Source organism: Neltuma alba, unplaced genomic scaffold (genome assembly GCF_004799145.2).
Source record: "Neltuma alba isolate B1F8T4 unplaced genomic scaffold, ASM479914v2 tig00010662_pilon, whole genome shotgun sequence".
NCBI classification, from domain to species: Eukaryota; Viridiplantae; Streptophyta; class Magnoliopsida; order Fabales; family Fabaceae; genus Neltuma; species Neltuma alba.
The window spans coordinates 1-23,256 of NW_021635507.1; the positions used below are offsets into that span (position 1 = coordinate 1).

Genomic DNA, 23,256 nt, shown 5'->3' on the forward strand with positions numbered 1-23,256 from the left:
TTTTAGTCACGTAGGGTCGGTTTTTTAAAACCTGCCAACCCTACAGTACTCACCTATATTCCCACCTCCACCGCGGATCAGATTTTCAGATTTTTTTTTTGGGGTCTAAAATAACAATAGCCCCAGCACGTGGCAGCCCACCTTCATCGGGTGCGAGTAACAGTAGCAGATTCGTGTTTGGTTCGGCGTTGAACATTGGTCGGGCTCGCCGTCGGCCGCCGTTCACGTTGTCAGCCGTGCGGGGTTGTTGTCCGTCAAGTATTGAAGAAGGTACGAACTTTGTCTCCTCCCAAAATCCGGTGAGGTTGAATTGTTCCGTTTGGCTTTGAATCTAGATTTGAATTTGTTCCCAGCGTCATTGTCAACCGGGAGCCCGACGCCAGCCGCAGCGTCCTCTTGCTTTGTTTTTATTTTTTTTTCATTTAATTAATTGTAAGATCATAAAATTCAAGTGTTATCATTATGATTCTCCAGTGGCTTGGAGGAGTTGCTTGAATTAATTGGCTTACTGGGAGTTGCTTGAATCAATTGGCTTACTGAGACATCTTCGTTAAAGTATCTGGAATAAAAATTAAAAGGGTATGATATCAACTATGCATATTTCAAAGATTTCAGTGGGGGCATCTGCCCCTTCTGTGTGTGATATAGGTCCGCCTATGCTTACCAGCTCGGCATTTTTTTTATTTGGTCGGATAGAAATTGCTATAGATCATGTCTAACCTTTTGTTACATTTGCCTTTGTCCCCCCCCCCCCGGGGGGACAGTGGGTATTTATCGCTGATACTTGAATTGAAGAAAATCAACCTGTTACAAATGAATAATTGCAAATTATATTTGGAGTGACTGGGATGAGAAAGCCTTTACACCGCACATGTCGACTAGTCATTCACTAGTTCCTCGTGCTTTCCAGAAACTTCATCATAAGTTGGTTATCTACTTATGTCTGTTGGAAATGCAGATATGTCTAATTAAACAAAATTCATCCACAGATAACTTATCGGCAGCTTCAAGGAATCCTTGTGGAGTTTGCTAGATGTTCTGAGTAAATTATCATCCTACATGAATCTCTTCAGATTTCGCCAGTTAATCCTGTGTAACATGCTTATGAAGATATCCGACTTCATGTTTGGTTATGTCTTCAGCTATTGTTAAAACAGGTGCTCACTGCTTTGATTTTGGTTGGCAAAATTTTTTTATTTTTATTATTATTATTATTTTTTGGGTAAAGAAGGACTGAGGGAGTTATACTGTCAGACTTCTAGTGAAATTAAGAAGGTATGGCATCGGATAGAAGGAACATAACTGTTGAGATTAAAAAAAAAAAGGTCTTGTGAGCTCGCTGCTCACTATGTTTTTCTGTGCATTAAAAAACTGAGTATAATTGCAGGCAAGCCGGTTGTTACGTGCAGAACACTCAGCTAATCCTGCTTTCATGACTACCAAGATGCCAAACCCCCTCGGGCTTGTGATTTCTGCCACTGAATCTATTATCTCATTTCTCTCCGTTGCTTCCAAGGACCCGAGCCTTTCTGAGGAACTCCAGCAAACTGCTTCAAATCTGTTGAGGCAACCTAATGTACCATACATGTCACTTCGTGCCATCTGGATGGCTTCTGATCCATTGACAAGACCTGATTTGATGCAGCTCTTCTCTGGAACCCAGTTTCTCTTCTCCAGTCCCAAGCCCAGAGAGAAGGTAAATTTAAGTTTCATATTTTTCAAATTTACTCACAGTAAATTGTAAAGAATGAACAAACTATTATGCAGGGAACTTCTGTTGAATTTGTATTGCTTGAATCATTATCTGAAATTTTGGTACTATGATGCTTGTTTGTATATGTTCCGGACTGAGTTTACTGAAAGGTTCTGTAAACTCATTTTTGTGTTAACTTGTTTCTATGAGCTGCTTTTGATGTGAAGAGTGAAGAATTGAAGGCGAGGTTGAAAAAACTTGAAGATTTAGCAGAGAAGAAAGCATATCAAGAACTTGTGAAGGATATTGCACCGAAGCAGGATGTCAATGAGCCATTCTCTTCTTACAAGGATCAATTAGGGTTTGGTAAAGTCATGTTCACTTTTACATCTTCTGTCCTGGATGTAATATAAGATTTCAAGTTATGTGGCTGGTAGCTCCATTTTTTGTTCGGTATAAACAAGTGCTTTTAGTAACCACCCCGATTACCTTGTCACTTTAAGTAAGTGAGACCCATTCAAGTGGCCTTTTTGAAGCTGTTAGAAACTCGTTTGTGAATTTTCTGAATTGAGATTAGACAAGCTTTTCTGTGTTGGAGTAGTAGCTTGTTTCTTTTCAATCTCAACTTTGACTTTGGCAACATCATTCTGGTGGTGAGCAGAATTTACTATACTACACGGTGCTGTCCAGGAACGTTGTGGATTAATCAAATGGTGAAAAATTATTTATGGATAGGGTTTTAGACCAATATGGATCGTCATATAAATTACTAACCCAAGGAGGCTTTATTTTATCCGTGTTTTGAAGCTGTACCTTCCCGATCATGAGCATGAATATTTAAAATGTTTGGGTTAAACACGCTATACACATTTCTGTTATTAAGCTATGGGTTGTGCGATTTTATTTTGCTCCCAGTCCTTTGTTGGTGATTGAGAGTTTGCCGTTAGAATTAGTGCCAATAACTCTATTGATGTTCCAAAAAATGCGAAATAGGTAATCAAGTATGGCTTGCTCAAATCTGGTAGGGCTGGTCTCAGCCCTTGTGATTCGCCTGATCCTATCATCTACATGTCTGCATAACTCTGATGTAACTCTGATTTTTGTTCTTATTGATCCTTTTTTCAGGATTGCATGTTGCGCTTACTATGTTTACTGGCTATCTGTTTGGATATGCGGCATTCAGAGCTTTGTTTAACCACAATCCTGCTATGGTACTGCCTGAAAACTGTTTTTTTTTCCAGTGAATTAAAACAATTAGTATTATTTTACAAGCACTTCAGTTTTGTGGTCAATTCCCTTCGCTTTACCGTTTCTTATCTTTGTCTCAGAATGCTGCCGGAGGAGTTCTAGGGTTGGTGGGTGGCATGCTTGTTGAGACATTTCTTTTCATAATCCGAAGTTCCAATGCAGATATAAACAAAACGAGAAGTTCCACTGCGAATATAAACAAAAGAAGTTCCAATCAAGAACTCAAGTCATCCGTTGGCACTTCCAAGTTAAAGAAGAACCAATAGACTTGACAAGATTTGGTGGCTTCTTTTATATTTACATTGACAAATTGACCTGATAGAGCAAGGCAGCAGAAATATATATGCTAGTCCATACAAAATATTAAATGCTGTGTCAGTTTTAAATATAGTGAGCAAACTATAATTGATCTGTTACCCACTGGCTGTACCTGTGATTTTTCAAGGCCCAAGGAATTGGAATTTTCGTGGACCAAACTGGAATCAGTAAGGTGGTTTTCCATTGCAGCACGGCTTTTGGGATCCTATGGGATGAGATAATTACACTTTGAGCAACATTTCTATTTTGTAATTTGTATTGAATATGGAAATTTCAAGGGAGCAGACTGAGATTTGATCGTAATCGTGTGTCCAACTCGAGACTCTAAAGAAAGGCCCCGGAAGTTGGTTGTGTTGCCAAGTTCATTCACAAATCTTTTACTCTGTTGCTTAAGTGATAAATAGTAATAATTATATTTTTAAAAGGTGTTTGGATTTGTCAAAAAGTACTTTTCAAATTGAGATAAATTCTTTTACATATTTTTTTCGTATACCGTAAAATTATTTTTAAAGTCATGGTTTAGTTTTCATCTAAATGCCTTTTTAGTCGTAAATTTACAATGTATTAAGTGGTAAATAAGATTAATTATATTTTTAATTGTAAATTTGCTGTATGTAAATTTATGTTATGTGAATAACAAATTTGAAAGCGTTCTTAATAATTACCTTATGAATTTGGTATTTCAGGACAATTCTACTTCATAAAATTGATTAGAAAATTACAATCATTTTTAAATTTTAAATTATTATCCCGTTTTCTCAATTTCTAAACCGTGGATGCCAAATTGAGCGCCATCCCGACCCCGAACGGTCCTCAAGTTGCCTTCGCCGCCCTTATCGTCCTCAACTGATCCTAGGGTTTCTGGAACAAGGCTTCATAGGTTTCTGATCCTTTCCTTTCAATCGAAAATGGGGAAGAAGAAACCCAAGGAGCCCAAGGAAACCCCTAAAAGCAGCGGTGCTTCCGACATATTTAGCAAGCTATTTGGTAATGTATCGGAACAGGGCGCCAGCTCTTCTCTGTTCTCAGATAGCAACCCGTTTCGTAAGAAACCTCTTGAAACTAGTTCAAGTTTCGGCCTAACCAATAATACTGAAAACGCTGGTAGCGCGGTCTCCCATAGCCCCGATTCTGAAGTTTTGAAGAAGACGAAGAAAAGGAAAGAGAAGGACTCGTCTATTGATTCAGATAATGCCTTCGAAGCTTCGGGGAAGAAGTCGAAATCCGGTTCCGACTTGAACTCTCATTCGATTCCCAAATCAATTACAACACCGCAGGATGGCGAGGCCAAAGTGTCTGATTTGGGTGCACAGGCGACTGCGTTATCGAAGAATAAAAATATTGTGTCTGAGGAAGGCGAGGAGAAAGGTGAGCTTGTAAATGGTGACAAGGAGAAGAGAAAGAAGAACAAGAGAAAAAGGGACGACGTTGAGAAAGAGTGGGAATTAAAGAGGTATGGGGCAGTAGAGGAAGAGCAAGATCACGGGGAAGGCTTGGAGAAAAATGTCGTTGGGACCAAGAGGAAGACGGTGGATAATCCTGCTGACATGTTGGTAACGAATGAAGGTTTTGATGATGAGAAAAAGCTCTTGAGAACGATATTCATTGGGAATTTACCGCTCAAAGTGAAAAAGAAGAATTTATTGGCGGAGTTTAGGAAATTTGGGGAGGTTGAATCTGTGAGGATTCGTTCTGTCCCAATATTAGATGTAGGTGTTCCTTTTCTCAATTGATTTATTTAATTTATGCTCTTTGCTACCTTGTAAAGCCTCAATTTTTTTTGTTGGTTTAGATCCTAACTTTATTTTTTGTTTATAATTGATCAGACCAAAAAACCTAGAAAGGGAGCCATCCTTGCGAAGAAAATCAATGATGCTGGTGATAGGTAATGCTTTTGAACAACCGACATCATCTCAAATAAAGTAGTTTGCTAATTCTCTGTAGAAAATGGGGTTTTGTATGAATGGTTTTTAGTATTTATTTTAATGTTTCTACTACCCAGTTGAAGCCTGTTTGTTTAGGTTCGGAAAAATCATCCTCGCCGAATTTGATGCTTGGCTATGGAGAGCTAAGAAAGTTTCATTTGTATTTTCTGAAAATCATGTTTCTTAACGGGGAAATTTTGACTTTCTTTTAATTTATTAACTTTGCTTTGGGCGATTTAAAGACAGTCTGATATGAAGACAGGGCATTTCATGTTGGGCATACTTTTGAATTCAATTCAAGTAAACTAAATGTTTTCAGGCTGTTAAATCTTCTCATCTTAATGATGGAAAATTATCTGGCAATATGAGAAATTTTGCTGATCAATATATTTCAAGTTCTTGGAAACAATGTACTTAGTGTTAGATATGCAGTAACTTTGAGGCTGTTCTCCCCTCCTCCATCCATTTAGTGTTATTCTCAATGATCCCTAATTTTGTGCAAATCTAGTAGTTGGACATCTACTATGATTCTTTCTTTAATTTAAGTTGATTGTTGGACAAACAATTGCGTGTTGCCCAGGAACTTGCTTCTCTGTATCTGATTGAGAAGTGGCCTGACCTATACAGGAGAATATGTCGTTTATAATTTGATGCCTATATGTATGAAATAACATTAATACCAGTCCGATTAATGTCTCTTGCAGAAAGTTAGTGGAAATTGTTTTCAGATTTCTTTTATTCTCGGTGTATTGTATCATTAGACATTTCTAACTGACTACTACTGTATTTTGTAGCGTTCATGCATACATTGTTTTTAAGACAGAGCAGTCAGCTCAGGATTCTTTGTCCCATAACATGGCTGTGGTATGGTTTTTGTTCATCAAAGTTCACTGATAAAAAACTTGGGCTTGCTTATTATTTTGGGGTTGCACGTTTGCGTATAAATGTTTCGTTTTGGTTTTTCATTACGCATGTAGATCGGAGGAAATCACATACGTGTTGATAGAGCATGCCCACCTCGCAAGAAACTTAAAGGAGAGCATACTCCTCTGTATGATAACAAGAGAACTGTTTTTGTTGGCAACCTCCCATTTGATGTAAAGGTATGTTTCCTTTAGTGGTTATTTATTTGAGGTCATAGGCTTCCACTGTTGCCACTGTTGTTGCCTATATATAATTTACTAGTGAATATAAGGTTATTCTTCTCTGCAGGATGAGGAACTCTATAAACTATTCTCTGGTACGTCCAACCTGGAATCCAGCATAGAAGCCGTTAGAGTCATTAGAGATCCTCATTTGAATATCGGGAAGGGTATCGCCTATGTGCTGTTTAAAACAAGGGTACGATCGTTTTCTTTTAAAATATTTTTGCGTTGGGAGAATGTGAGACTCCAGAACATTGGAAACATAAAAAGTAGATAGCTCAATTATTAGGCAATGTGAGGAGATGGAGAATATCTGTAAGATCAAATGATCATGCAGAGTATGCTGGGAATGAAATGAAGTGGGATAATTTATGTCAGCAATAGAGTGAATTAGGAGGATTGGGGAATATAAAGACGAACCTGCCAACTGGGTTATACTATTTTGGTTGGAAAAAAGAAGAAAGGTTATAGTTATATTATTAACTGTGGCATTGTGTTGATTTTTGTTACTTTGTGCAACTTATTGCTCCTTGATTTGAACGAAATGATTTAGATTAAAATTTGTCCTTGATGGGATCAGAGGCTTAGGTAGTTTGAGAAATGTCGTTGGGGATGAATTATTGTAGGAAATGGCCTCAGTTCTGCCAAAGCAAGAAGAATATTTGGACTTTGTCTCCAGGTCCTGTTACCTGAAACCTAAATTTGTAAATCTCACTGAATACAATTATATCTTGTAAATGCAGGAAGCTGCTAATTTTGTTGTTAGGAAACGTAACTTAAAGCTCCGAGACCGAGAGCTGAGACTGTGTCATGCAAGAGCGGATGCCACCCCATCCAAAAGGCCAAACTTGTCCCCACCACAAGCTTCTGGTACCCCTGCGAAGAAGGCGACGATGGCTGCAAGGTCTCCTTCAAGCGGTAATAACAGGACAAATAGAAAATCCAATATGTCTTACCAAGGTTTGCGGGCAAACAAAACAGTTGTCCATAAGAAATCAAAAACCCACGGAGGTGAGCAAACGACAGAGCGCAAGACGAAAAGACCAGCAGTTGCTGCCAGAAAGACTAAACTGAAAGCTAAATTGCTCAAGGAAGACGGTTCATCAAAACATGCAGGAAAGAAACGCAAGCTTGATAGTCGAACTCCAGACAGCTCTGTACAAAGTAAGAAAATTAAGAAGAATAGGTAGCAGTGTTGTCATAGTATCGAGGTGCTCTAATGCCTCAAGGAGACACATTAAAAGATGAATTGATCAGCTTTACTTTATTTCCATTTTGTATTGAGACTTCTGATGTGGTTCAATAGAGAAATCAAATCGAATCATTTGAGTTTTGTTTTGAAAATGAAGAAAATTACGTGGAAAAAATATGAATGATGATGTTATGCCAATAATGAATTCCTGTTTTTAATATCGACACTTACAGTGGCAAGCATGCCTTTGATTTTTAGAATTCAAAATTAGTGCTATTAGTTCAGTTGCCGTCGCGAGGGAATATGGCCATGCGCTTATTTCTCCCTAAACATGGACCTGCTAACTTAACTTTCGAAAGAAGAGGACTACGACGACTAGTTAATCCTAAAAATGTAGATATGTTACAGAAATAATCCATGCGAAAGTAAAGAAATTTTTATCCAAAAAATTTAATCCTAAAATATCCAAAAAGGCACTAGGCAAAGGGTGACATCGAACTGGTAAGTAGTAAATACCCTATTCCAGTCCTATCCATTCATTTATTGACGAGTGGGAAACTAGTTTCATGGCTCTTTTTTTCTTAATTAACTGGGAGGAGCGCCATATTCCAAGGAATCATGAAAGTTCCACTACTTCGTTGGAGATATTTACAAGGGAACTTAGAACACAAAGCATGGAATACTTACTGTATATAACTGATGTTCCCCTTGGATGATATGAAACCACACTGACTAAATGGCATAAAGCAACCGAGGTATATACACTAGTCATGAAGCGAATGCCTTACAAATTCCCACCTTATCAACACTTTATGTGAGTACGTGACTATACAACCGAAGGTGAATTTGGAATTTCTGAACCCCAATAGCAACCATTACAACAATTAAACCTAATGCTTAACGTTTCCTCCTCCATGATCATCTTGAATTACTGCAGCATTTGGCAACATAATCCATAAGCAGGGAGCCACATTGTGATCGTTTCGGGTAAATCTGTACAGTCCTGAATTAGAGAACCATTGGCTGTCAGGAAAACAAGAGCCTCATGCCCAAGAAGCTTCAGAAACACTACGACTTGGTAATTAGTGTAGGTGTAACTGAAACAACTCCTATGAGAAATAATGTAGCAATTGAGTTGAAATCATATAGATCTCTCAACGATTGCAACTCTCCAAGAGCTAGCCCAGCCTGCACATGTAACAAAATTGGATAACTCAGCAGTTGACTTGAAGGGAAGGAGGCAAGGAAGGATATGAATTAGGCAACATATGAAGGGGACGATACCCCCTCCAGTCCAAGAAGCAATTCTCCAACTTCAGTTTTCAAGTTAAACAGCTTTTAGATACCTTGACAGTCACATAAGCAGCAGGTATGAGTCCAATAACAGTGGCCAGAAAGAAAATGTGATATGGCACATCCACTATTGGTGAGGCAACATTGATAAATGTGTTAGGCAAGGTTGGAGTCAGTCTCAGAAAAAGCATGTAGTTCAACAAACGCTTTCTCCTTTTAGCAACCTGGGAGTAAAAAGCATAATTTAATTCCACTTATAGAATGGATTCTATCCGAATTGTAGGAGAAGTTGAAACAAACCTGGTCCTGAAAGAACTTTAGCTTGTCTGGCCAAAGAGAGAAAACGAGGGGTCGCCCAATCAGTTTTGACAGGAAATAGCAAGATGAAGCTCCAGCTGTGGCATTGAACACAACTAAAGCAACACCTCTGAATACACCGAAGAGTGCTCCAGCAAGCAACGACATGAACACAGTCCCCGGAATCATGAAGGTCTGCATGAAAATATATACCACACAGTAACCTACCAAGACCTGTGCAGTGTAGTCACTTGTGTAGTTCTCAAGGTGGCCTCTACAAAAACAAAAACAAAGAAAAGACAAGAAAGATTGGATAAACCGTTGCAAATTATACTTCATCGACTTCCCTTGCCAAATTCAGTACCATTATCCAATATGCACACTATATATGAAAAGAAATATGCTTCACATCAACTATAAAAAAAACGCACCCCCCGATCTAAGATGACAATTAAAGGACAAACATCATGTGGAAAAACATGAAGACACCCTCCTCCCAGCAAGTCCCCAACACAACATGGCGCCAGCTCACGGTCATTAATACAATGATGAAAAATTTAGGTTGACTCCATTCTACACGAAGCTTTGATGTCATTGCATCAAATAGTTCCATTATCAATCAGTTGGATTACATGCATCATGACAGCATAAAATATACCCCCCCCACCCACCCACCCAAACAAACCCCACCCCGGGCCCAAACACCCAAATGAAGATGCTAAGAGTAGAACTGCCATTGATCCTTCACTTCAAAGCCTACATCTTGATGAAAAACACACAACTTGCAAGAGTGTTATTCAACAAGATTCAAGACAAGCACCCCGGAAACATCAGAACAGATTTCACTTCATCTCATTCACCAACGAAAGACTCGAGGATGTTTCTGAACTAAAAATGCTTAACACCCTAATAAGTCTAAATGAAAGATCCGGATAGCAACTGGCAGCATCAATATATTTCAGAGGCCCCGCATGTGTTCTCGTGTATTTTACAGATAAAGATGCTCTTAAATCAACTCTTAGCAGCACATCATATTCCCGCCAATAATCTCTACTTCTTAGTCTCCCTTCTATAATGACACCTCTGTCATTGTCCTTTTTAATAATTTTCAAATAAGTACTTCTTTCAAGATTTTGGATCCATCTCAAAAGCATTTTCAGATCTACTTTTCTCCAAGCGCTAACAAAAAGAAGGAAACAGGGGTAGGGGTAGAATTAAAACTTGCTTGTTTAAGATTAACAAGGTCGATGTGACTCTTTTAAGACAGTTAATTGCTAGGTTTCAGTGACCACATTGTTTCTAAAACTAATCCTTCCACGCCAAAAACCAATGGAAGGTCGAAGCAAAGATGCAAATCCCAAAGTTTACCCAAATGATTTTGAGCGATCATTACTATTTAAAAGAAATGATCCTTTTTCTTTTGCGTCAGATTCAACAGAAGAAAAAAATTTCGACGCAGAGAGAAATCAGTAAAAATATTCCCCAGAAAGGTAAACGTCTGATCCAAAACATCAAAACATATTAGCCACGGAATAATACATGGAGGTAAAATTTGGTGTGTTCCAGTCATAAAACAGAAGGGAGAGAAACAATATCATTACCGTAGGACTTGAAGATCTTCGAGGCTACGAGGGAGCTTGAGGAAGCTATAATCGGAATCAGGAATGGTCAGGTAAACAGAGAGAAGACCTAACACAAAACCCAATACCACGGTTGAAGCCGCAGCCGCTTCCCAAAATCTCAACCCAACAACCTTTGATTCCGTATGTTCCGCCATGACATTGCGCTTGCCCTCCTTCCCTTCCATCCAGCTGCAATCTGCAATATCCGAAAGAGAAGGAAAAAGGCAAAGGAGAAGAAGGGGAAGGGAATATGGTCCTATACCCTTCTTCCTGGAGGAGCTACTCTTCCTTGTTCTTCGTGTCTTCCTCCTCCTTTGAGTCGCCTCTCTTTTCTTCTCTCTCCCTTTATCTTCGGATGAGAGATATACCAGATGACAGAGAGAGAGGAGAGAGAATATTCCCTTCTTACAGTTTGCAAGATCCAAATGAAACAACTAACAAATGAATTCTCTGTCACATGACAACAAATTCCCGCATTTGCAAAACCTTTGAGCTGTTTATAAATTTGGTATAAAAAATTGGAGCAATAAAGTTTGGATTTTTTTCCCAACAAATCATATGTTTGATTTTGATCATATACTGCGGTTCCTGTTTGCAAATTTAAGGTTTTTTGTTTATTAAGTTTGTTAATATTAATAAATGATTATAAACATATGAGATCTGAGTTTTTTTCCCCAAAACGTACACTATTTGTTTGCTTTTATATTCTCTTTTACTTGAAAAAAAAAATCTAACTACAAATATAGTAATTTTTAATTATCGTATCAATATATTATAATAAAATACTCCCTCCGGTCTTAATTATAAGACCCAGTTGACTAATTTAGAGAGATTAATGAATTTAGTTAAGTTAGTTATTTATAATGAATATGTGTTATTTTTTTTAAAATATCCTTGTTAATCAAATTTGTTATATAGACCTACTATTATTAGAGGGATTACTTTAGAAAAAATATATAAATATGAGAGACAAAGTGGATTAGAATCTTATATTTAGAACTAAAATAAAAGTCAAACAAAATCTTGTATTAAAACGGAAGTAGTACTTTACTACCACCACTGAATTGCCATAAATATATGTATGAACCTTTTATTCTGCTCCCATTCAAATTAATGATCATGAATATCATGTATTTAAATTCAAATCTGCAAATAACATGCCAATTCTTCCATTGAAAAAACTAAATTAACATTATATCCAAATATACATGTGTATGTGTATATTAAAAAATCTTTTATAGTTGTTAAATTAGTGTATAAAATTAACCATCGATTTTTAACCTTCAATTGTCCGTATATGAAAAATTTATGCTCTTGTTATTAATAAAATTTTAAATGCAAAACTTCTTTCCAATTTTTGCTTGAATTTGTGGGTATTCGCTATTGTGTATATTTGTGCAAAATTCTTTCATTAAAAGTCAAATTCCAACTGTTTAAATCAATCATCAATATACTTCTTAAAAAAGAATATCACTTAATAATCTGAGTATGTGACACATTCCTATGATATCCAAAACGGGGAAATAGCCCCTCTTTTTTGTTATTAAATTTAAAACGTTATTTGGTCCGACACGCGTCTTCTAATGTCTTATTTCTTTTTTCCACCTATTTGATTACTCACGCAATAAAATAAAATAATTCAGAAAAAGATATCAATAAAATAATTCTCTAGTGGCAGGCAACGTTCTTTTCTTTCTTCAGGCCGAAAAAACAGTTGCTTCTTTGTTTCTTTTTTCTTTTTAATTTGTTTTCTTACTTGTTTTTTTTTTTATACTGGAACTAAGTTTCTTACTTGTTATTGCCAAGTAATTTTTATAGATTTATATTCATTCTGGCCTTAATGTAAAATTTATTTAAATAATTTAATTAAATTAAAAAATTAGATAAGTTAGCTATTTAAAAAAAAAAGGGGGAGAATCCCATTTAAATCTAACTGAAACACTAAAATTCAAAATTAGACATGTACTTTGAACAAATTCATAATCATGCCAAGAGATCTAATTAGGGATTTATAAATATTGTTAAAAGTTTAGTATACCCTTCTATGGTTATAATATTAGTTGTTACCTCTATAATTTTCTTCCTCAATGATTCTTTTCCTAAAAAATTTTTGCTAGATTTTCTTAAATTTTGAAAATAGTAAATCTTTAGTAGATGACAGAAAATTACAACACAATTACCGATTCACATTAATAGTTACTCCAACACCCTCATCAATATAATAGTGTAAGTCATTGTTAGATTTTAATTTTTGGAGGAGTTTAATTTGTGTTCAGTTTTAATATTGATCCATCCTCCATATGCACGCAATTTTTTTAGTTAAAAACGTGCATTTCTGATAATGTATATTTTAAGAATGAAAAACTTATTCAAATAACGAACTTTTTACAGTTTTTTAGAATGCTAGAGTAATTGCTAATGTGCATCGAGGAAAATGTTATAATTTATTATTTTCATATTTCAAAAAAAGAATTTGTAAGGAAAAAAATAAAAGTAACAACTCATATTTTAATTATAGAGGGGCATTTTGGTCTTTTAACAATATTCATAAATTTCTAATTAATCCTCCTAACTTGATTAGGAATTTATTCAAAATGAAAGCCTGATTTTAAATTTTAGTATTTCAACTTGATTTAAATGGGATTCTCTCTTAAAACAAATGATATATTTTTTGTAGAACACTCATCTTTCTTAATTTTTTTTTCTCTTTTACTCGATTATGTGAGAAAAAATATCAATAGGAATAATATAAAAATTCATAAATATGATAAATAAGTTTTATATTTAAAATTAAAATTAATTTAATAATTAAATTTTATATTAAGCATAGAAGAAGTATTTCAATTTGCTTTTCCGATTGAAATTGAGCATTATTCTTTTTGTCAAGTGAAATGAAAGTAGCTCGCGAAACACGGCAAAGCATTTCGTACTGTGAAGTGACCACTGGTTTGGCACATTTTATCCTCCGCATTAATCTATAACCATTTTTAACATTCAACATTACTGATATTCGTAAACCATAATCATTAAAAATTTTCAACATTCCAGAAAATAATTACGAAGTAAACTACTACTTCAGTCCTTAGTATAAAAATTAATTGATTAATTTGAATAAATTAAAAAAATTAGTTAAATTAGTTATTTGCGGTAAATATGTGTTGCTTTTCTTAAAATACTCTTTTAATCAAGTATTATTTAATGAAGCATTTAATATGTGCAACTATTATAAAGATTATTTTAAAAAAAGAATAAATATGAGAGACAAAGTAGATTGAGATTTTATATTTAAGACTAAATTAAAAATTAAAAAAAATTATATTAAAGACAGGAGGTAGTATAAAATTTATAATAAAGAAAACATAATCTATATGATTTATTCTCCTGATCCGTGAAAATGTATGTTGCGCCATTTAATCATTAAAGATATTAATTTTTATTCTAGTAAATTTTACAATAAAATTCCTCTTAAATTCTTCAAGAGTTGAAGAGTTTGCCTTTTGTAATGAACTAGGAGAACTTGGAGAAAAAAATCCAAAAACAAGACACACAAGAGTCTTCTTCTCCCGTATCTGGTTCAATACATCTGCGTAATGAGAAATAATGAGATAACAAATAATACGGTTGCTGTGGCGCTTACTAGCCATGGCCTCATGGGTCACCCAATTTTAACTCTAATTTAAATTAGCTCGTTAATTTCTACTTCACATTGCTTATCGATCTAGCAAAGAATTATACTACATCCAATATTTAATATAAGAGATATTTAATTAATTTAGATAAATTACAAAAATAAAATAAATTATTTATTTATAATAAATGTAGTATAATCTCTCTAAAATATTTATATATAATATTAAATTATATACTAGTTTATAAATCAGTTATATTAGTTTAAGAAACTGATAAATAAAATGATTTTAAATACAATATTTATGATTAAATTCAATTCCTAAGCCAGTTCTTATATTAAAAATTGAAGGTAGTCTTAAGTTACATAAAATGAATTAGTTGTATTTTTTTTATGAAAATTTTTTTTAGATAAAGGGCTAGGCTCGCCTAAATGTCAAAGAGTAAGAAAACTAATGAGTCGCATTCAAGCACACTACCCATTTGGACCATAGATGTGCTTAGGTCATTAACTGGGTTAGAGTATTAATCATATGAGAATTAGTTTCAAATTATATGTTTTACTTGATTCTGAATATGCCTCCTTAAACATTGGGACAATGTTAGAAATCCAAACCCTTCCTTTTAGTAGATCTCAAAAGAGGATTTATTATTTACAAATCAAAATTTCCTATTTACAAGTTATGTTGTGCTCTTTATAAGTTAAATTTATAAATTATATTTTCATATTTACAAGTAAAATTAAAAGTAAAACTAGTAGATATTAAATAAAATATGAGAGACTTATTTTCATGTACTAATTTTTTTACTTGGGCTAAATAATTTTTTATTATCTTTTTCACACTGTCATGAACAAACGTTCGTATATAGTTAGAAATTTAAAAAAAAAATGTTAATGCATATGTTAGTAATATATTATGGTGATAAAAAAGAAATACATGTTAGGGACAATCTCATGCTACGGTCCTTAATATACAAGTTGAATAACCAATTTGCAGTATGAAAAAAATTAATTAAATTGGTTGTGTTATAAATGTGTATTAGTCTTTTTAAATTATCCTTTTTAATAATGTATATTACTACTTTCATTTCTTAATATAAGAATTAATTGACTAATTTGATTAGATTAAGAAAATTAGTTAAGTTAGTCATTTGTAATAAATATGTGTTATTTTTTTTCTAAAATATCCTTACTAATTAAGTGTATTAGTTATAAATACCGTTAATACAAGGACTATTTTAGATAAAGTAGACTGTGGTCTTATATTTAGAATCAAAATAAAAGTCAAACTAGATCTTATAGGTAGTATATGATTGGAATTGATGAAAACTCCTTATAATTAATAAAAATAATTTCAAAAAAAATACTTAGGTTATATATATACGATATCAAATCGAACTCTCTTACTACTTTTTTTTTAAAATTAAGAATCAGAGCTAATATTGTCATGCTTTTCTTTACGTAAATGTGGAAATCTGGTTGTCATTTTCATGAGACAGAAAAATAGATGTGACGAGGCAAGGCAAAGGGCACTTTTGTACATGGGGGATGAATTCAGAGAACCAATATCTTCTGTGGGGTCCCGTCTTGGATAATTATTAAGGTCAATAATTATTAGCCGATTAAATAATTGTTTAGGTGATTGGTATTTGTTCTGTGGTCAGCAAAATGATTGCTAATAAAAGAAAAAGAAACATCAAACTACAGAAGGTCGGGCTGTATGTAAACTCTAGAAAGCATTAAAATATATATATATATATATATTTATAAAGAAAGATGAGATATTAAGAAAAATGATTAAGGTGTTTTAGGAAAAATGTGTCACTTTTCTTATAATTAACTAACTTACTAACTTCCTTAATCTAATCAAACTAGTTAAATGGGTCTTATATTAAGGACCGGAGGAGTATTTATAATAGATGTATATTGGTTTTTCTAAAATATTTTTTTAATTATTTCTCACATTGTGTAATGCATACAATTCATAAGAATAATTCAAAAATATTTTTTAAATTTAAAAGACAAAATAAATTAAAATTTTACATTTATAACTGAAGTAAATTCTCTAATAAATCCTTATATTTATTATCAAAAGAAGTATTTAACTCTTGATCATGCTAAAAATATTATATCTCCCAGATTTTATGATGGGTGTGTTAGAATTTTTTTTTATATATAATATAAATATATTCATATGCACAAACATATCAATATTAAAGATGTCATCCAAATGTAACAGGTGAAGTTGCTATTGGGAGACTTATGTTTGTGTTAGATAATAAACATGGAAGGAGGAAAATGGCGACACCCTAATAATGAAAATCACTAAATAAAATAAAGAAAAATAATCTTTTAATTTAATTGTAACTTAATTTTTAAATTTTAACTCAGTAACGGGTAAAAAAAAAAACTCAATGCAATATAGTCCCTCTATTTAGAGGGGAAAAGCAATCATAAAGAAGGGCCTTTTTCTGAACAAATTATTTATGAATTAAGGTATAAGTCAATCATGTTACTTGAAAGTCATAACTACTCTACAATTCTTGTAGTTCTCCTTCTCATAATTCATACTTTCATAGTTCATCCTGCTACAAGTGTTCCTAATTTCACGCCTATAATAAACAGATCATCTTATTTGAAGAAATCCTTAATTTTCCACCACCTTCCCTTCTCTATTGCTCATTTGCCTTTAATACAAGATTTTCAGTAAAACTCATTTTTCAAAAATGATCTTGCCTACTTCTTTTTTAACTTAAATTAAATAATGTCTTTATTAATTAAGGGGGTGTTTGAATGAAAACCAAACTATGATTTTAAAAATAATTTTACGGCATACGAAATAAATATATAGAAGAATTTGTCTCAATTTACGAAAAAGTACTTTTTAGAAGTATTTTTATGTGATGTCAAACACCCCGTAAATTAAAGATAGTTTTAAAATATTATAAAGACATTTTACATTTAATTGATTTTAACATATTTTCTTGACTCAAGAAAAAAAAATGGTATAATTTTATAAAAAGAGACAAATGTAATAAATTTTTTAATCTAAAAAATTCACATTCAAATAACGAATTTCGTTGTCCCCACCACTTTGAGACACTTTTTAACAATGGATAGACGTGAATGGAATTATGTGTGCTTGCCGGGCAGTGGGCTATGATTTGCCATTCATACACGCAATCCCCCCCCCCCTTCCTTCCCAAACCCCCCAAAAAAAAAAATTGTCAACGTACACGCGGTGTTTTGTCCCTTGCTAAAGCCTCTAATCTTAACTGTGAGGTCATTTATTATACTATTCGTGTTTTTAACATTAAAACTAGTTTAATTTTTAATTTAATTATGAATATAAGATTTTAGTTTACTTTATCTCTTATAATTATCTATTTTTTCAAGTTAGTCATTGTAATAGTTGCACATATTAAATGTTTCATTAAATAGTAATTCTAGCTAATATACATAATTAGTAAATATATTTTAAAAAAGATTACGCATATTTATTACAAGTAACTAACTTAATAAACTTTCTTAATTTATTAAAATTAGTTGACTAGTTTTTATATCAAAAACCAAAGATAGCATGTCCTTGCCACCTAATATTAGTAAATAAGCCTCTAATCATCATCATCATCATCATCACACACACAAAAAAAAAAAGATACGTTGTTGCCGTCAAAAAATTTTATAATAAATATTAGGATTAATGCTATTTTTAATTGCTGAAATATGATTTCAATTTGGTCCGTCTAAAAAATTTTTAGACTTGGAACAATGATATTGGTCTTTGCAACAAGGTTTTAATGACCAAAAATCACTTATTTCAAATCTTAAAAATAAAAATTAAAACGAGGTTAAATTGCAGCTATTCAAGATTATGGTAATTCTAAATATTTTATTCTCGTAATTTGACGCTGACATATAACATACAATTCTAAACTAATCAAAAGGATGGACATTAATTTTTATGAATTTAAAATTATATTTAACCACGTAACATTGTTAGTTAACATTGAATTGCTTGGATGCAAATAAAACTCAATATACTTATTCGATCCTTAATGCAAGACATATTTAACTAATTTAATTAGATTAAGAAAGTTAGGTAAGTTAATTATAAAAAATATGACATATGTTTTTTAAAACACCATAATCATTTTTCTTAATATTTTTCATCTTCTTCCTACTTGATTATAATTGAAGGAGTATCAATAAGAGTAATTTAAAAAAAATTGATAAATATAAAAAATATGTCTTATATATATATTTATGATAAAATCAACTCAACAATTAGATCATGTATAAGGACAGGAGGAGTACGTTATTTGGTCCAACTTTGCGGGTATTATATTATATATAAGTGTAAACAAGCGGTTTTGAGTTAATTAATTAATTGAATAATTAAGAATTATATGCGAGGTTAATTAGGGACTCTTCGCTTTTTCACCTTGTGTCGGCCCAATTGGATCAAAAGCTTTGTCAATGTCCATAAACTTCTTCGCCAGTTAAATGGACAGCACAGAAATGTCGAAACTAAACCGCAAGACAAACAAAACGGCCCATTTACTTAGAAATACCATATTTCTAATTAATTGACCTGAGATCACAGAAAAGTTTTTTTTTTAATTTAAAATAATGTCAATGCCTGAATAACGTAGAGTTAACTAATTCAGTAATACATGTGCGTTGGTTTCTTAAAATACTATATTTAATCATTTTCTTTTGAAAATATCCTTGTGAAAATTATTTTTAATATGTGTAATTAATAGGACTCTTTAAAAAAATAATTATAAATTTATAATACAAAATGAATTAAGATCTTATTGATTAGCTCTTATATTTGAAATTGCACAGAGCATAACATATTATATGTAATTTATAGGGAAAAAAGGTTGTTTATAAACGTAGTTGATGCTTCTTTAAGGGAAGGTAGAGGACCACTTCAAAAATCTAAATTTGCCCATTGTAGTTACGTATAATAAGAGCAATAATAAGTGTTGCTTTTGCTTTAATGTGCAAAATTTGATATCCAAATCCAGTTTACGGTGATCATCATCATTTCTTTTAAATGTATTATTTGTTCGGACTAGATACCTTATCGCTTTAAATTTGCTTCCAAACATGTGTTAAGGATGCAACTTGGGACGATCACATTTACTGATACGTTAATTAATTAAGCTTAATTTTATGCAAAGTACTTAGCCTACTCTTTTCACTATAAAATCATATTCTATTTTTGGGAAACAAGTTGATTAAAATTCCCCCCTTAGCTTATCTATCAATATAACCTATAAACCTTGTGGCTGGTCCACATAGTCCTCATCTATTAGCTTATCACATTTAATTGTTGGTGCATATATTTGCACTTTCAATCATTATTGTAATATTAAAAAAAAATAAAACACTAAAATGTTATATATATTATAGAGTAATCACTTATGTATTTGGCTCAGGTTTCAGGAAGAGTATCTATAATTGTAAGATAAAACTACCAATACAGATGCACTAATGCTATATGCTGCTTAAGTAGTTGTGCTTTGTTTGTCCATTTAATCACTAATGCATGATCAAGTTGTGTGTATTCATTGCATTTTATTATTTGGCCATTTAATTGTTCTGATTAGACTTTTCGATTTTAGTAATTGCGATGTTTGTTCATCGGATTTACTTGACCATTTAATTATTTGGCTAAGATTGTTCAATTTCAGTATGGGTCTTATGATATAAATATGCTAGCCTGCTGTAGATGTTTGCTAGAACAGCCGTGCTAGCAATATGGCAGGTGATATCCCTCGCTCTTCTCTTCTTCAATAGTATCTTCATCAGTTTGAATTTGTAGGGTCAGGCCCTTTTAGAAAGTAGTTTGAGGTGTAGATCAAGAAGCAACAATAGGAAGCATGTAGTTATTTTCTTGTAATAGGAACAAGACATTTGAGACCTCTAGATTCTTCACTAGCTAGGAAAAAAATTATATATCCAGGGTTTTTGGTGAGGTACCAAAGTAACTTTCCTTTTTCTGATTTTTTTTTCGTTGCAATATGTTCATTAATAAGGTAGACCTGTGCTTGTTTTAACATATCTTATATTTGCTCATTTTGATCTTTTGATATTCCATGTCTGAATGCACATAATCATCCCTTTCAAAGTTTTCACCATTCGATTTCTCTTCCCATTTTTTCCGGTTATGGAGATTATGTTGATGGTGTCACAGCAGGTTTGACGTTTCTGCTCTTCGCTTCCCTTCTTCTTGTTTTTTTTTAAACCCTCTTTTGGAGTCTTCTTCCTTCTCGATCTCTCTCACCTCTCTGTCTCAATCTTCACTGTTATTGTGCTCAAAAAAAAGGGGCCCTACAAAAGTATGGTAATATTGGAAACATTGGAATGTACGAGGATGAGAAAGAAGCAAACAAGGGGGGAGCGTGCCTGATACTTACATGAAATGAAATTTGTGTTATGAAGTTCTTCAGCCAATTATGTGATTGGCGATAGAGGAAGAGATACTCACAAGCCAACTAAATCCTTCGGAAAAGTGGGCAGAATAGGCGAATTAAAAATGAGTCCTAAATGTCATTTACCCCATGATCATTTTGGTTTTTTTTCCCTATTCATTAATTATTAATTATTAATAATTATCAATGGCACGATAACTATTAGTTTTTCTTCCAAACAAAATAAAAGAAAAGTGGTGACTACTCGGGCATCTTAATTATTAAGGTTCGATTTTTAAAATCTTAAATCACTCAATTAAGTTCCGGTAAAAAAAAAAACTCAATTAAGAAATTTATTTATTTATTAAATAGATTAGCTTTGCATAATTTTGCAAAGTTAAAAAAAAAGAATTATTCTACTAAGCGATTTAATTTAAAATCTCTTCATTTTCATTGTTTTAGAAAGTTATTTATGATCTGTTCATTTTTCAAGATATTGAAGAGAATGCAAGTTGCATAATTCAAGGTCTTTTCGTTTCCATCATACTACTAAAAAATGATTTTATGCCCTCTTCATTTTTCAAGATATTAAAAAGAGTGTAAGTCTTTATAATTATATAGTTTTCTGAATTAGTCCATATAGTGATTCAAGATATCTTCTTTTTATTATTCTAGAAAGTGATTCACAATCACTTCATCTTTCAACATGGTTTTTTAAAGATGACTAATTTTAGATTTTAAGAATAAATATTAGTCCCTACATCCTTTTTTATTAAAAAAAAACAACTCTGTCTCTAAATATACAAAAACGAAGAGTATATGTGCAAAAAAAGGAAGTAATGTTCTGCATGATATAATAATGTTCCCCCATACAACAAGTATATTTGCAAAAAAAAAAAAAAAAAAAGGGACTTCAAATGAAATACACGATATCTCATATTAACAAAATTTTTTTACGTCATAAGATTTTTTTTGGCATTCATCCTCTTTATTACAGTGAAGTACATTTCAATATACTTTGTGAATCTGTACAATTTATTCTGATCAATAAATGATACAAATATATTTTTTAACATACATTGTAATAAACGAATTTTTTTGTGTGTGCAGACTGAACGTATAAATGAATATATTTTAGGGATGAAATTTTCTTGGAATGAGGGTGGAACTTTCTTTCTTTGGGCAAATTATTATGAAACTCAAGTCTTTGGTAGGATAAGTACCCCTGCATTTGAAGAAGTTATGTCTAACTTCTTTTTTTTTCCCCAATTCCATATCAATGCTTTATTTCATAAATTCATAAAATAATATTTTTCATTCCAATACATTTTTATAAAATATGGACATTAAAACAATCTAGTACTAACATGAAATTATCCCTTCTAATTATTGTTCTCTACCAATGAGTCAACCATGCATCGAACGGGGTATGGTGTCTGGTTAAAATAAATTCTTGTCTTATTCTCTTTCTACTTTGGAGAACTCTTATTTTATTTTTTGTTACATTTTGTCTTATTATAAAAAATTAATATAAGATGGTAGGGCGAAAAGTTGATACCTCTTCAACAATAAATTTAAAAAAAAAAGACAAATAACCTGTCCTAAGATAGCGGGATTATCTATACATATATAATAATAATAAATTCAAATAATTTAGATTTAAATACAATAAAAATTAACACATTTTCTAGATTTGTGGTTATTATTTTTCAAGCATAAGATGGGACTAACATTTTAAGAAAACAAAATCATGTAAATATTATCATTAGAAACTCATTGGTCTAAATCTACATTTTATTAAATAAAGCAAGGTAACTCGAAAGTTGTAAAAACTTCATTTGCAATTAACTTACAAGATTTTATTACTACCCAAACAAAAAAACCTTGCAAGATTTTATAGTTTAATACCATCTCATAATCTGTCTAATGGGATTAAACCCTTAAATGGTACTCCTCCGATTCTAAATATAAGATCTTTATATAATGTGTATAAAGATCTTATATTTAGAACCGGAGAGTAATACTATGAATGAGTGGTGGGCTTATGCGTGGGTCATCTTTTTCTATGGAGGAGGGATGTGCGCGCGTGTGCGTGTTTTTTATTTTTATATTTGTTTGCCTAAATGGAGAAGGGTAGGATAGAGAGAAAAATTGAAAACACATGTAAAATCTATTATTGCAGTAACACTCATCATCGTGGTAAGCATCTTAAGCTCATCAGATCTAGACCGTCTATATCCGATTTAAACGGGATTTAAAATTCTTAATTAATTATTTTTAAATAGAAAAAACTATTTTTTGAAAAAATGATAGTTAAGAGATTATCTCTATTTTAGATTCTTTACATATTAAAATAATTATTTTCAATAAATAAAAAAAAGAAATTGAATTTGAACCATCCAAATAAGATATAAATGATTCAGATCTGATAAGTTTAGAGTGGTCATTAAGGTTATGAGCACTGAAACTT

At 32.4% G+C, this 23,256-nt stretch overlaps 3 protein-coding genes across 8 annotated transcripts; 2 read left to right on the top strand and 1 right to left on the bottom strand.

The window, feature by feature from the left end:
* The first annotated feature begins 214 nt into the window (after positions 1–214).
* Positions 215–3,417, top strand: LOC114758071 (uncharacterized). 6 transcript variants are annotated; one of them, XM_028947083.1, is made up of 6 exons: positions 215–270; positions 990–1,157; positions 1,388–1,696; positions 1,921–2,059; positions 2,819–2,904; positions 3,022–3,417. In XM_028947083.1, the coding sequence occupies exons 3-6, from the start codon at positions 1,433–1,435 to the stop codon at positions 3,205–3,207; spliced, it is 675 nt and encodes a 224-aa protein (XP_028802916.1). In that variant the 5' UTR covers positions 215–270; positions 990–1,157; positions 1,388–1,432; the 3' UTR covers positions 3,208–3,417. The 6 variants fall into 6 exon arrangements, with proteins under 6 accessions (XP_028802916.1, XP_028802917.1, XP_028802914.1 ...); XM_028947084.1 differs by lacking the exon at positions 215–270 and adding an exon at positions 511–555; XM_028947081.1 differs by lacking the exon at positions 215–270 and adding an exon at positions 512–579.
* A 385-nt stretch (positions 3,418–3,802) lies between these two features.
* On the top strand, positions 3,803–7,696 carry LOC114758069 (nucleolar protein 12-like). Its single transcript, XM_028947078.1, has 6 exons — positions 3,803–4,968; positions 5,086–5,144; positions 5,979–6,048; positions 6,162–6,287; positions 6,397–6,525; positions 7,073–7,696. Exons 1-6 carry the CDS (start codon positions 4,168–4,170, stop codon positions 7,517–7,519), a joined length of 1,632 nt encoding a protein of 543 aa, XP_028802911.1. The 5' UTR covers positions 3,803–4,167; the 3' UTR covers positions 7,520–7,696.
* A 485-nt stretch (positions 7,697–8,181) lies between these two features.
* LOC114758070 (uncharacterized membrane protein At4g09580-like) lies at positions 8,182–11,171 on the bottom strand. Its single transcript, XM_028947079.1, has 4 exons — positions 10,713–11,171; positions 9,115–9,385; positions 8,868–9,038; positions 8,182–8,709 (listed from the first exon to the last, which is right to left on the bottom strand). The coding sequence occupies exons 1-4, from the start codon at positions 10,916–10,918 to the stop codon at positions 8,590–8,592; spliced, it is 768 nt and encodes a 255-aa protein (XP_028802912.1). The 5' UTR covers positions 10,919–11,171; the 3' UTR covers positions 8,182–8,589.
* Positions 11,172–23,256: the final 12,085 nt, after the last annotated feature.

Coding starts and splice junctions, on each gene's coding strand:
- LOC114758070 (XM_028947079.1), bottom strand. CDS start 10,918: ATGGAAGGGAAGGAGGGCAAGCGCAATGTCATGGCGGAACATACGGAA. Junction 9,386..10,712: donor GAAGATCTTCAAGTCCTACG/GTAATGATATTG, acceptor TTGTTTTTGTAG/AGGCCACCTTGAGAACTACA. Junction 8,710..8,867: donor CTGCTTATGTGACTGTCAAG/GTATCTAAAAGC, acceptor TTACATGTGCAG/GCTGGGCTAGCTCTTGGAGA.
- LOC114758069 (XM_028947078.1), top strand. CDS start 4,168: ATGGGGAAGAAGAAACCCAAGGAGCCCAAGGAAACCCCTAAAAGCAGC. Junction 6,049..6,161: donor TGTCCCATAACATGGCTGTG/GTATGGTTTTTG, acceptor TTACGCATGTAG/ATCGGAGGAAATCACATACG. Junction 6,288..6,396: donor ACCTCCCATTTGATGTAAAG/GTATGTTTCCTT, acceptor TCTTCTCTGCAG/GATGAGGAACTCTATAAACT.
- LOC114758071 (XM_028947080.1), top strand. CDS start 1,133: ATGTCTTCAGCTATTGTTAAAACAG. Junction 1,158..1,409: donor TTCAGCTATTGTTAAAACAG/GTGCTCACTGCT, acceptor TGTTACGTGCAG/AACACTCAGCTAATCCTGCT. Junction 2,060..2,818: donor CAAGGATCAATTAGGGTTTG/GTAAAGTCATGT, acceptor TCCTTTTTTCAG/GATTGCATGTTGCGCTTACT.